Below are 13,462 nucleotides of genomic sequence, written 5' to 3'. Positions count from 1 at the left end.
CAGATATTTGAGATTTCCTTTGCCCTTTTTGAAATCTTAACATGGATAGCCGGAGAACATCTTCCTCTTGGAAGTCAGCATCCAAAATGGCATGAGTGGGAGTAAATGATTGTGCTTGCTGTCACACCCAGCTTCCTAAGAGCAGCATTTCTAAATGCTGGGATGCTCACTGCTGAGTTGGGGATGCAAAGTGCTGCCCCGTAGCTCTTGCCCTGTAAGTGCAGATGAGGTACTAATCTCATCCAGCCATGTGAAATGTGGGCCTTTCTCTGTGCTGCAGAGTGAGAGAGGACTGTGCTCTCTCCTCTATCCTTCAATAGTTGTAGTTGAGGGGAAGGTCCCATGCAGGGTTTAGCTGCTGGGGTGGTAAGAAATGAGGGAAGACATGGAGTATTCTTTGGTGCATCTCCAAAGCCGGTACTGCTGGGTTTCGGTGGGCCGGGGGAAACTGCTGTCCATAGGGACCTGCCCAGGATCCTGGGCCTGGCTCTCAAAGTAAAGCAACAAGGAGTGCATGATAGTGCACTGAAGAAGCAAGGGGGAACAGAGAAAGGAGGATGAGAAGTTTCTTTTTGAGCGAACTTTCCTTTTTCTGGACAAGGTATGTCCTCCTTCTGCCAAACTGTCCAGGGGAAAAGCATAGTGCAATTCAATATAACAGTCATTCTCTCCTGCCTTGACACTTGGAAAAGTAGTTTTGTTGGTAAAGTAGCACATAACCATTACCAAAGTTTGGTTTCTCTGAGGAGCTCTAACACCTTGGGGAAATACTATAAACAAGATTTGCTGAGCTTCCACACTTGTTCTGAGATACTGACGACTGCTCAGGTTTGTTTTGCCTTTGAATATCCAAATGTTTTTTTTTTTTCTTTTCGTGTTTTCTGTTTACATTTTTTCAGACTGCTCTTTTAATGATTACTCACACCTCAGTTATGTAGTCCCATGTATCACAAGAGATTTGGGTTTGTCATACTGTGCTACTACTAAATATAAGGAAAAGAGCTTTAAAGGGACATCCTTCACTACTGCAGCTGATATGGCTAGCTCCCTGAAATACTTATTTCATCATCTACTTGAGTGTTTGCCTTTTGCATATCCGTTTCATTAGACCTTAACTTATCTCAGACCTGAAGCCACCCCCGTAATATATGCTAAATTTACCAAATCTGAAACAAGAAATTCACCTCCATCTCCTTAATGGTGCTTTTATCAGATATATGTACATTTCTTAACCCTCGCCATTCTTTTGTTTACCATTTGTTTCTGCTCCCAGTCTCAGGCTAGAACCCACTGCAGCTGGTGCATACAAAGTGACAAATTTTCATTCAATTTGAGAAAAAGTCTCAGTAGAGTGTGCAAAAGGAGGAGGCAGTGAGAGCGAGGGAGACAAAACTAATGAGAGGTCATGTCCGGTGGAGCTATTACATGGCTTAAGGAGTTAACTTGTTCTGCTTTACAAGCTGACAATGGCTACTTGTAGCTGACTGCTGACCAGTCTGGTGGATGGTGGTGGCCTTTTAGGTGTCAGAGCAGACAAGGGTTTTGACCTTAGTGCAGAGCACCTCAGGGAAAGGAGGACAGAAGATAATATACTGTTATTAGGGAAGCTGGACATTAAGAGTGCTTTGAACTAACTTTCATGAATAAAATTTGCATATATTCTTGTCTGTCAGGACCTGGTTCTACTTGTGATAAATACCAACTTTTTAAGTATGTTGGAATGTACATTTGCATAGATGCAACTTTTTTGTTAGCATTCATATATTTTTATTTTTTTCTATAGAGGACTTCCTTGATAGCAAGCCACAGAGAGGGATCCCAGTAGTGTGCTTTTAAATTTATTTTAATCTACAGAGAGACAAGCAGAAATCACATTCAGAAACATTTTTCCAGAGATGCTCGAGAAAGACTTTGGTCTTTATAGTAAAAGAGGAGGAAAAGACTATGGTGCTACTGGTTAACTTTATTTGCAGAATTTTGAAAAGACTAAGAGAGTTTTTTGATGTTAAGATAGGGCAAATATATATATAACCTTACATAACTCTGTGGTTTAATATGAAATTTTTGGGTCTAGAGTGACTGTGGGTTGTATCAGTTATTTCAGCAAAATCTTTGATATCAAAGTATACCACTGTGCTTTCTGCTTATTGTACAGAATCTATAACCGTTTTAACTATGCTGCAGAGAGCTTGACACAGTAGTATCTCATCTATTTTTGTAACTCTGTCTGTAAAGCCACATAGTTTAATGACTCAACCCTCAGATGCCATAAAAATTAATGGAAAGTCTATTGAATCAGTCTGGTCTGTATGTTCGTTTTGTTCTCACAGTGTCTGGCTATAGAGAGGTCAAGGGAACCATGACAACTTTTCAGCATCCTCAAAAATAGCTGTTCTCAATATAAAAATGTCATGACTTGTACACTGAGTATTTTATGCCTTCTTCTGAATATCAAGGCAAGCACTGGCTGCCTGGCCTTGCACTTCTGTCTCATTCACATTTCTGACCCTGCTGACTGTCAAGACAGGCTTTGAACCTGTCATTGCATGGATAGTGGAATTGTTAACTCTGCTGAATGGAAGATTGTCCTTGCTGAGCCCTAGGAAAAGAAGGGAATATTTCTCTAGCAGCTTGTTGGGTTCATTTTTAATGCAAGCATTTTGAAGCTGTGCCAGAAGGCAAACATCAGCCCTATTCCTAGAAGAAATGTATTGGTAGCAATGGGCAGGTAAGAGGGTCAGAAATGTGTTAACAGATAAAATTATAATAGAGCTCTGCAGGTCTTCCTACAGATGCCTGCCCTCACTGTGTATTACTGTAGTAAATTGAGACACAGGCCCTAGCCAGAGAGATGGACACAGGTTTAACTAGTCTGTTTGGAAAACGTTTGGATCTGATTTCAATCTGCCTCCTTAGAAAGAGCTGTGAAGGAACCTGGAATACAGTGTCTCAGATTAATCAACTGCAGCCTGAATTCGGGTATTTTGGAATTCAAGAAGTTCTGCCACAAGTCTGAGGTCCCTTGGGGAAGGATGCAGAGTTTCTCAAGCTTTTATTGATTAGTAAAAATACCTAAAAAGGAGTGGCATCTTAGTCAGTTTTCCTATGAAAATCTGATGGTTCCTTGCTTTCTAGCTAAGCTAGTTCTGCTTAACTTTCAATATCTTGTAGCATGTGTGCCATGTAGATGAAGTCCTGTCAAAAATAGGGTGTTTATTAGGCACAAGTATGTTTTCCTGCAGTAGATGATCTCATTTAACTACTTTTTTGTCCCTTCTCCCTTCTACCAGTTTTCCCTCCCCAAACAAGCCTGTTTGCTCTGGCCCACATTCTGGCTTTCATTTATATACTTCTTAGAGCTATCCAAACCAAAGGTATTATTGAAATGCAAGGTCATGTTCCACAAATTTTTAGTAGGCTTCTCTGTTAAAATCTAACTGCCAGAAATAAGCTGCTAATGTTTAAAGTGACTCTCCACACAGTAGTCCTGTGTTTCAGGCATGGAAATGGATTTTTCTCATCTTAGCCTGTAAAGGTCAAAAAATGTGCCTTTGCCAGGGTGTGGTTGCTGCATGTTGTGAAATGTGCCTTTGCCAGCACTGTTTTCATGTTCATTTATACTTTAATAGGAAAAAAGTCACTTTGTCTTCCCCCAGTTTCTGACCTATTCCTAAAATCCCAGACTATGCATGTGCTGTGGCCATAGCTACAGTGGCTTTTAAGTTTTGAACTCATATAGTTACATTGTCTTTTGTAACCTGCGTTGCCATGCGCAGATGGAGACCCATCTGTCTCGCTGAACAAACAGGCTTGTAGCATCCACATCTTTTTACATTTCTGAGATTGATGCAGTTACGTGAGCACATATGTCCAGTAATCAAGACCTGCCTCTTTCCTGACATTCCTGATATCTTCCAGAATAGAAAGAGAATATGCCAGAATATGCAGCTTTGTAACACATTTTTCAGAATCTAGGACAGAAAAGTATGAAGTGAAATAGTTGTATTTTTTGAAGATTTTTCTAAAAATCTTATTCTGCATAGACATTTATGCAGAAAGTATGCATGCTCTGCTAGTGCCTAATATTTAGGTACACATACAGGTTCATCAAATGTTTTTGTTACTTAGCAAAGTCTGTTATTCCTCCTTAGCTATTAGTGTTTTTATTTTGTTATATATTAAAATATGAATGTATTTTTACTTAATTTTACAGCCAGCAGAGCTCTCTAGCAAAACATTTTTCTCTTTTACACTTTCAGATGTTAAGTACAAAGGATTCTGCCATGGTGTTAAACTAACTGATGGGCAGTGACCAATAAAATCAAACTTTATAATAAGTGCCAAATCATTCCAACTTTTCTTTGTAGTCACTCCATTAACAGGAATCCCAGGAGATTCCTCTGGTATTCACATGCATATCAGAATTAATTCTCACGGAATTTTAGGGCAATTCCTCATTTTTCTCTCTGTTTTATGATGCCAAAAATGTTGCATCCATACATTAAAAAATGAAAAATTAGGAGCACACTTTACAACTGAAGATAGAAATCTGAGATAACTTTTGTTTTCATTAGACTATTAAATCTTCATTTTACATTTAACCCTTTAAAAGTAATGGCTTGTGTACTTTCCTGGTTATCAAGCTATTTTTGTGGAAGGGTCTGTGCAGCAGTGAAGTCTTAGTGGAAACATGTTGTAACTTTTTACCAATACAGTGTTGCGGGAATGGTTTTCCTGCTCAATATTAGTATTGCTCACAATTTTTTTTCCACCATAGAAGATCCATGGGATCATATAGTCGGAACATTGTAGTAGTAGTAAACACAATTGGTGTAAAACATTCTTCATGTTAGTGCTTTTTTTAACTGTTAAATTTTTAACAAAACAAGAGAGTTTATTATGAGGTTTTGGTTTTTAAAATATTACTGACTGTTCAGAGCATTTCAGAGGCTTCTGAATTACAGAAATATCAGTAAGAACAAATTTGAAAACTATATATTTTTTATTGCTCACATGAGCTGTCTCAAATATGCAACCCATCTATATCAGAATGGGACATAGTGGTACATGATTGAAGGCCTATTTATAAATTACATTGGCTTACTATTTTTTGTATTAAATAATTATGCTTTTTCCAACCTGTGAAACTAAAATGGCACTCCACATTTGTCTAAACCTGTGAAAATTACCACTGGGTCTTACTCTTTGTGCATCAGAATGAAATACTTTAAAAATATTGTTAGTTATACTTTTAGTGTTCCATTTTATTAATAATTCCAGAGATTTTTAAGAACTTTTCATACTATTCTTTTGACTCTGTTTGTAAGGCAATGCATGACTTCTCAAGCTGGAGCTAATGTTTTGCATATGAATATTTTTTAAATACTCAAAACCAAAATAGAATTGCAAAGCACACTGCTGGTGATTTTTTTGTGAGACAGTTTAGAATTATTGGAGACATTGGAGGGTCAATTTAAAGAATAGGCAAAATGTCATGGTTCTTCAGATTTTTACTTGTGGTTTGATGATATCTAAAGTAGGTCTGGGCCATTATTTGTACAGTAGAAAAATGAAGCATCTTCTCTTTTCTAAGTTTTGTCATGTTTTTAGTAGTGCTTGAAGAATAAAGGAGGATGATGGAGATAACTCTGTCTAGGGATCAAATTTGAGGTCATATAAGTCAAATATATAATCCTTTGTTAAGTTATGACATTTACTTATATGAAGCATGAGCGGATGCTGCAGGTTGTGAGATGCTTGCTGTCTTTGGCTTGGGTTGATTTATGTATCTATATTTCTTTTGACAAAACCGATGCTCTCTGCATTGCCTGCATGCATAAACTCATAAAAGCAACTCGCAGCTCTTTGCCACAGACACAGATCCTTCAATTGGCATTTTCCACTGCACCTTTCTGGCAAGTTGAGGTGCAAAGGCAAATGTTTGTGGTTTTGTTCTAATTTTGAAGGTATGGGGCTTCAAATCCCAATGCTGTCCACATCTACTGGAGAGGGTGCACATGGCCTTTGTGGAATGGCAACTGCATAAAGCTGTAGCTTCCCTTGGTCTGGTAATCCAGCAAAAGCATGTTGCAGGGCTATAACGAGTATGTGTGTCAGCTGTCTGTTCTCGTCTCTAAGATCTTGTGGGATTTTTTTCTGTTCCTTCATCTTTTTCTGGACATTAAGCTTGTTTTCATTTGCAGCATGGCCCCCTCACGCAAGCCCTGAGCACTGCCAGCAGTCCCTGCTGATGCCTGCAGCTCTGCTGCTCTGGACACAGCAGCACTGGTGGACTGGGTCACTTGTGAATAGGCCTTTCTTTGCAGCCACATGCTCACTGGCAGTGGGGCCACCCACATTCTGCAGGCTTTAATTGGGGTGCTGCGATCAAGCTAATTTTGTTTTGGGACAGTCAGAAGCCTTTAGCCTTGTGGAGGCTACCTTTAAAAATAGCACAGTGAGCTGCACGCCAGCAGAAGCGAAAAATGAGTTCTTGTTCAGCTGTGTGTGATGCACTGACAGTGCCATTGCTATCCTGTGAATGGTCCGTGACCACGTGTCTGAGGAGATGTGGGGAGGAGCACTGGAGTTTGCTGAGCTCCTCAGCTCTGTCTGGCTCTCAGCTAAGCTAAAGTTCACGTGATATGTTTGGATTTGGAGTACTTCAGGCAATTTCAAAGTCATGAATTACCTTCGAAAATAAGACGTATTATGAAGCAGGTTAGCTTTATGGAATGTGTGGTTTCTAGAATTGTGAGAGGAGATGGACTGAGAATCAGTTTTCATATTGTTCTAGTTAAATGATGTTTCCCTGTGTTGCTCTTCTATCATGACTGTTTCCACCTTCAATATTCTTAACTGGCAAAGGTTATCATGGAATTAACAAACTCTGGCTGGGGAAGATTCTCCCAAGTGGGAATTTTTGATAACCCTTAGAGAGGGATGTTTGTTATGATTGAGTGGCTGGAATTCAGATGTCATCTCTTTGGAAGTTATACAGGTTCTCTTACTGCTCACAAAAGTGAGCAAATGAAGGTTAAGTTTTGGTGTTGCTTTTTCAGTTTGGTGTTCTTTTTTTCCCCAGGAGTGTAGCCCTGGTTGTTCCTACTGAGTGTTTAAACACTGAAAGCAGCATGTAGTCCATGTGGGACCAGAAAGGACACCCTCAGCCACCAGAAGAGGGTCTAGTGGTGCAAGGAAATTTGTGGAACTGGTAAAGGCAATGAGTCCAAGTTTCTTCCCCATCTTGTTGGGAAGTGATGGATGTCAAGGAGGTGGTTGGAGGAAGACATAGCCTTCTGCTGTGAGCAGGTAGCACTGCTGTGGGAAGGCAGGGTAGCACTGTTATGTTCTCAAAGGTGCTGGCTTTTTCCCCATGTAAACTGTACATTTGCTTAGCTGCACAGGAAGTTGTTTGTCCAAAGCTCTGGAAAGTCTGAAGTTCCCAGAAGTGTATTTGTATAAGGACCCCAATCTTTTAATGCCTGAAAATCTCCCGTGAAAGATCTTTGGCAGGTTGAGAGATAGGAACTACAGTAAAAAAATGCATAAGTATAGGGACAGGCAGGGCAGAAAGTGTAGGCATATATTTAGTGTAGTAATTTTGCTTCTGCTGCTTCAACAAGTGACATGCAAATTGTTTTCCACCTGTACTGAACACAAGCTGTTCTAAATTTTGGGAATGCGAGCTCTGCGAAGGTTTCTAGGGAATCTTCAAAAGTTTCAGGAAATAACTGTTCTGCCTGTGGAATTACACTTTAAAAGAGTAAAAAGTCGTTTTCACAGACTGAGATTTAATAGGCTTTCATTTCAATTTAAACTGGAATATTTTTCCCAGTTCTCTGGAAATGATACTTCATCAGAGCAAACCTACCACTTCAGCATAGTCCAGAACCCTGAGAGTGGGACCACATGCCTATTTCCAAGTAACAACAGCTTCAGTGGGGTGTGGTTACTATTTAAGAATTCCTCCTAGCTCATATGCTATAAGTCAACCTTGCAATTTATGTATATTATTAGCATAATTATTTTTACATTATTTCTCTATTGCTTAGCTTTTTCTTAATAATCAAGACAATTTTATACGTGTGCATCTATTAATAGCAGCAATGAAATTATAGTCTGCAATGTATTATTGTCCTTCTCTGAGGACAGGCACGGAGAGCAGATTGTTACCTTTTAAAGAATGCACAGAGTAACATGCATCTTTCATAAGTTAGACAAATAGGGACACAAGATTACTCCATCCCGTCTTTTGGGACCTGTCATAAGTGTTTGCATATTGTACCTGCCCACCACCTCACTTCACAGGTACAGCATATATATCTGATGTTTAGAAAGATTTCTCATGACACTTAAAATTCAGCCTTTTTATTGTTTTGGTCTTATTTTCTTCATTCATCATTTTTAAAGTATGAATTTGGACGGTAATTAACAGATTATTAAAATTAGATTTCTGGCTATAGCCATTTTATTAGCAGTGTGGCAATCCTGCCCTGCAAAGCAAACATGCTCAGCAAAGCATGTTGCCACCTCTAGTACACCTTAAAAGACCAACTTGCAGAGTGTCTTTGTGGGTGTCATTGTTTGCAGTCTGGCAGATTTGGTGTATTGGCAAGAAATATAATGGTTTTAGTTGCAGTTAGTCATTGTCACAAAGCAGGGCTACGCTTGGTAAGGTCAGCGAAATGTGTGTAAGGACTGGCTCTTGGAAGAGCAAGCTGCTGCTTGGGAGAAACAGATGTTGGTGGGAGAGAATTGAGGCAGACAGTGTTGTTCTGCTGCCCTGCATTGTTGTCCCTGCCTTCTCTCTCTCTGTAGAAATTAACAAAGTCCTACCTGATTGCGAGGAGCTGTTCTGGTACTGCAGTTTCCAACTGTTCTTGCTGTTAGTGTGCTCTCAGATAGGGATGGAGAGGATGACCTGAGCACCATGTGCTGCAGGGAGGGGCTTTCCTTCATAGTTGTGGTGCTACCTTTAAATTAAAATTTTAAAATTGATTAACCTGTTTTCTTTGTCTTCCCTGTAGGATGGGTCACTGGGAAATATTGATGATCTGGCACAGCAGTATGCAGACTACTATAACACCTGCTTCACAGATGTGTGTGAGAGGATGGAGGAGCTGCGCAAGCGAAGGGTTTCCCAAGACCTTGATTTGGTATGTAAAAAAGTTACACCTTTATTAACAAATAATTGCAATTCATGCTCCAGATGAAGAATCAATATTAAAGCTTGAAGAAGTCTACCCAGGGAAACTACTGTACGTGGCTGTGTTCACACATGCAAGTGCTTCAGCCAAGTCAATTAAACACTTGGAAGTAGCTGGATTAGATTTTTTCTAGATATTTTTTATGATTCATTATGCCTTGGAGTCTGTGTTTCTTATTTCTTCTTTAATTAGAGTACTTCTTGCATACATTTGGTTGCAATCCTCAACTCTCGGAGGCAAGATCCTGTCTGATGAAAGCATCCTTTCCTTGCTTCAAGATGCTCCCAGTGTGAGCACAATGAAACTGTGCAGGTTTTCAGTTGTACTGTACAAACTTGAAAGAGGTGCTTCTCAAAAGTCCAGAGTGCAAATACTGGTTCCAGGCTCCCAAATGTAAGCAGTTCTACGAATCCCTTACCATTATTTTATGCATTATAGAACCTGTAGCTGATGATGTGGGGTCACAGAACCTTTCAGGATGGAAAGGACCTCAGGAGGTCCCAAATCCAGCATTCAGCTCAAAGCAGTGTCAACACTGAATTCAAACCAGGTTGCTCAGGGCTTTATCTGATTGAGTCTGAAGACCTTCAGGGATGCAGATGTTGCACTGTCTCTGAGAAACCTGTTAATACTGCTTTACTATATTCAGAGTGAACTTCTATTTTTAAATAATATTCTGTGAGATCCTCCCCATGGCAATTTATACCTGTTGTCTATTGTTCTCATGCCACACACCTTTTTGATAACCTTCCAGCAGATACCAGTAGATCTTGAAACTGTCTTTTCTAACAGCTGAAATTCTCAACTCTTCTTGCGGGGTGGAGGCACAAGTCCTTGAGAGAGCCTTGGTAACAGCTGTACCTGGTGCGGATTATTTAAGGCTACTTTCTTTCTTTTGGGGATTCCAGGATAGCAGCTTAGCGGCTTCCAGAGTTTGTAGATATTACAAACTTCAGTTACACTATTAATAGCTGCAGAATCAAGGCAGGGAGTCATCCTCTGCCCCACTGAAGTTTGTTATTTCCCGCTTTGTTTTTAAACAGAAAAAAAGTAAACGTTTGTGCAGCTCTGTTGCTGCCAAGAAGTTCCAAGGGTTAAACAAATGGCTATTACAGGAAGTTCTTTTGTAGACAGACCCTTGAGGCTTCTATGCAGAGAAGCCGATGGCACAGAACTGTGGTTCTCAGGAAAACCTCCACGCCTAGCAGGTCTGGTATTCTCGGTAGCTGTTGGCAGCAATGAACCCCCTTTCCTCCTGCTCTTGGAAGGCAGCTCCTGTGCTGGGTAATGGAGTGTGCCTTATGGCGGGAGAGGACCCCTTCCATTTAGACAGATGGGTCTAATTTGGCTCCCTTTGCTTCCGAAGCTGCAGAAGCCAGGCTGGAGAAAGCCATGTGAGCTTAATTAACTCACATCAAAGGTGCGGATCTTCACGCTGGTTTAAATAGATGTGAGCTAACCAAAGACAGACCATTGAGCGATTCATTCTACTCCAGAGAAGCTATAGTCAGAGAAAGTGACTGCGTGAAAAACAGCCTGGAGATTCCTCTTCAGTGTATCTGATACTGAGTTTGCTTACTCTAGTGGTCCAGTGATGACTTCTTGAACTGTCAGGTCAGAAAGTAGACAATGCAATTGAAAATTAAGTTAGCGCTCTATTTTTGCTACATCAGTCACTCCTATAATAGTTTCTAGACATAAGATAGCCATTCTGCTGATAACATATGAGGCTATAGATATTAGCTCACTTGGGCGACAAACACATCCAAACAGTGCTGACCGCAGCTGAAACTTGAAACAGGCAGGCTTGACTTAGCTAAACAGGGAGGGGAAATGGCCACATAGACCAGATTGTGATTTTAGTGTGATGAACAGAAGAGTCAGTTACTTACTGTGGTGTCCTTTTCTCTCTCTACACCTTGAGGAAAGCTCTAGTGTATTGGCAGACGTTTGGGCATAGTGAATGGAAAGTAATGCTGAGGGAAATGCCCAGTGTACATCGCAGAGGTGCCATGATAGCAAAAACAAAAAAAAAAGTACCAGATAGTAAATATATGTAGCTCTAAAATTATTATGCACCACTATTGTTGGTTTGTTAGTCTAGCCTGACCTTGCTCTTTTAGCAGAGATGAAGAGGGCAATGTTGTCTCTACACCCCCTCTTCCCAGCAGTGGGGTTGTGCCAGAGCTGGAGGTGGGCAGTGATTCTGTTCTTCCTCCCCTCCTCAATGGTCTTCTCCCTCTCTTGTGAAGTGAACAGAGCAGAGCTGACATGCATGGAGTATTGGTCCAGATTTTCAGGGGTTTGCTAAAATCACAGTTACTGAATCCATATGAAAATGCAGTATTGAGTGCATAATAATACTTACCAGAAACATAAAAGGCCAAGGCTAGGTTTCTGCTTTTACTGAATGCTCTGAACAAAGAGAAAGAGCAGGTCACCCCAGGAGTCGAAGTGCCCTCTAAACCCTGCACAGAGAGGCCCTGTCAGGAGGAGCAGTGTAATAACAAAGACGTGCCTGAGCTGGCAGAGCTTTAGTAGGAACATTTATTTAGCACCGGCTTGCCCAGATTGCCCTTTGTAGCACATCCACTGGAAGGACAGAAATATGAACTGTTTATTGCTGCTTCTGTACCCTTTGAAATAATTTTAAGCTGTTTGGGTGCAAGTGTTGATATCTTAATTGTATACTGTACTTTCTAATCAGCTCTCCAGACTTTCCTATCAGACATAGCCATTTCAGTCTAGATATCCTGCTCTGAAGTTGAATTTTTAAAAAAATCACTTGGTAAAATTGTTTGGGAAAGCAGCATATCTTGTAACAAAACAGTGGGTGCAGATGGAGCTGAACACAGAGTATTTTTCCAAATGGTAATGCTGTTAAGGATTGTTAGTTGTCCCTAAACACGATAACAGCTTTCTGTGTTTGGAATTTTGCCTATGTTTTTGTAATGGAGAATGTGCTTGGGTTTGGACACTAATGTTTGTGAACAGCATGGGAGTTGCCCACATTTCCTAGCATTTGGCCTATTCCTGTACACCATGTGGGCTTTTGGCTGAGGAAAAATTGCAGGTGGAGTAGAATATAGTGGATTTTCAGACCCATAATGAATATATCACTGATAATATTGAGGTGGACATCTGCTAGAATACAGTTATGGCCAGAGAAGTGACTCTGCAAGGTTGGTATTTTCTAACTGTTCATATGACATCCTTGTCTTTAAACTGGAGAGACATGAATTAGATGGATGAACCACTCAGGTATAGAAGGAATTGGCTGGATGACCACACTCCAATGGCTCAATATTCAAATGGAGATCAGTGACGAGTGGTGTTTCTTGGGGATCAGTATTTGGATTGGTGCTGTTCAACGTCTTTGCTGGTGACAGGGAGAGTGGGATCAAGTGAACCCTCAGCAAGTTTGCTGATGACTCCAAGCGGAGTGGAGTGATCAACACACTGGAGGGAAGAATCCAGAGGCACCTGGATGCCATCCAGAGGTTTGAGAGATGGGCCTGTGAAGCCTCCTGAAATTCAAAAAGGCCAAGTGCAAGGTCCAGCACATGGGTTGGGGCAATCCTGAGCACAGGTATAGGCTGGGAGGAGAATGAATGAATGAAGAGCAGCCCTGGGGATAAGGTCTTTGGGGTGTTGGTGGATGAAGAACTTGATATGACCTGTAATGTGTGCTCACAGCCCAGAAAGCTGACCAGATCCTGGGCTGCATCAAAAGCAATGTGTCCAGCAGGTCAAGGGAGGTGATTCTTCCCTTCTACTCTGCTAGGGAGGTGATTCTTCCCTTCTAGTCTGCTCTACATCTAGTTCTGAGGTCCCCAGCACAAGAAAGGTGTGAGAGAACTGGATTCATTCAAGCCTGGAGAAAAAAAGTGTTCCAGGGGGACCTCACTGCAGCCTTCCAGTAGTTAGAATGGGCTACAAGAGAGCTGGAGAGGCACATTTTAGTGATAGGGGTGAGATACTGGAACAGAAGTTGTGGGTGCCCCATCCGTGGAAGTGTTCAAAGCCAGGTCAGATGGGGCTTTGAGCAATGAGGTTGGAAATAGATGATCTTCAAGATGCATTTCAACACAAACCATTCCATGACCTGCTTCCTTTGTGTCTCTGGGGTCGTATCTGCCTGGCTCACTGACAAAAGCAGCTTTGCCTTGCCTGTCAGTGGGTCAGGACAGCATTGACTTAGCTGCGCAAGAGCAAACTGCATTCTGTTGTCTCATCCATCACTGACAGTGGCC

General features: G+C 41.0%; 1 protein-coding gene across 4 annotated transcripts in view; it reads left to right on the top strand.

The window, feature by feature from the left end:
• Positions 1–13,462, top strand: part of LOC310907744 (SAM and SH3 domain-containing protein 1-like) — a 524,902-nt gene that overhangs the window by 417,620 nt on the left and 93,820 nt on the right. For all 4 annotated transcript variants that reach the window (XM_083858181.1, XM_083858182.1, XM_083858184.1 and 1 more), the window contains exon 2: positions 9,030–9,158. In XM_083858181.1, coding sequence (XP_083714307.1) covers positions 9,030–9,158 — 129 coding nt within the window. The remainder of the gene's footprint in view (positions 1–9,029; positions 9,159–13,462) is intronic.

Source organism: Zosterops lateralis (genome assembly GCF_965231275.1).
Source record: "Zosterops lateralis genome assembly, chromosome: 3".
NCBI lineage: Eukaryota > Metazoa > Chordata > Aves > Passeriformes > Zosteropidae > Zosterops > Zosterops lateralis.
The sequence above is the reverse complement of the archived record's forward strand: the minus strand, read 5'-3'. Positions and strand labels throughout refer to the sequence as shown.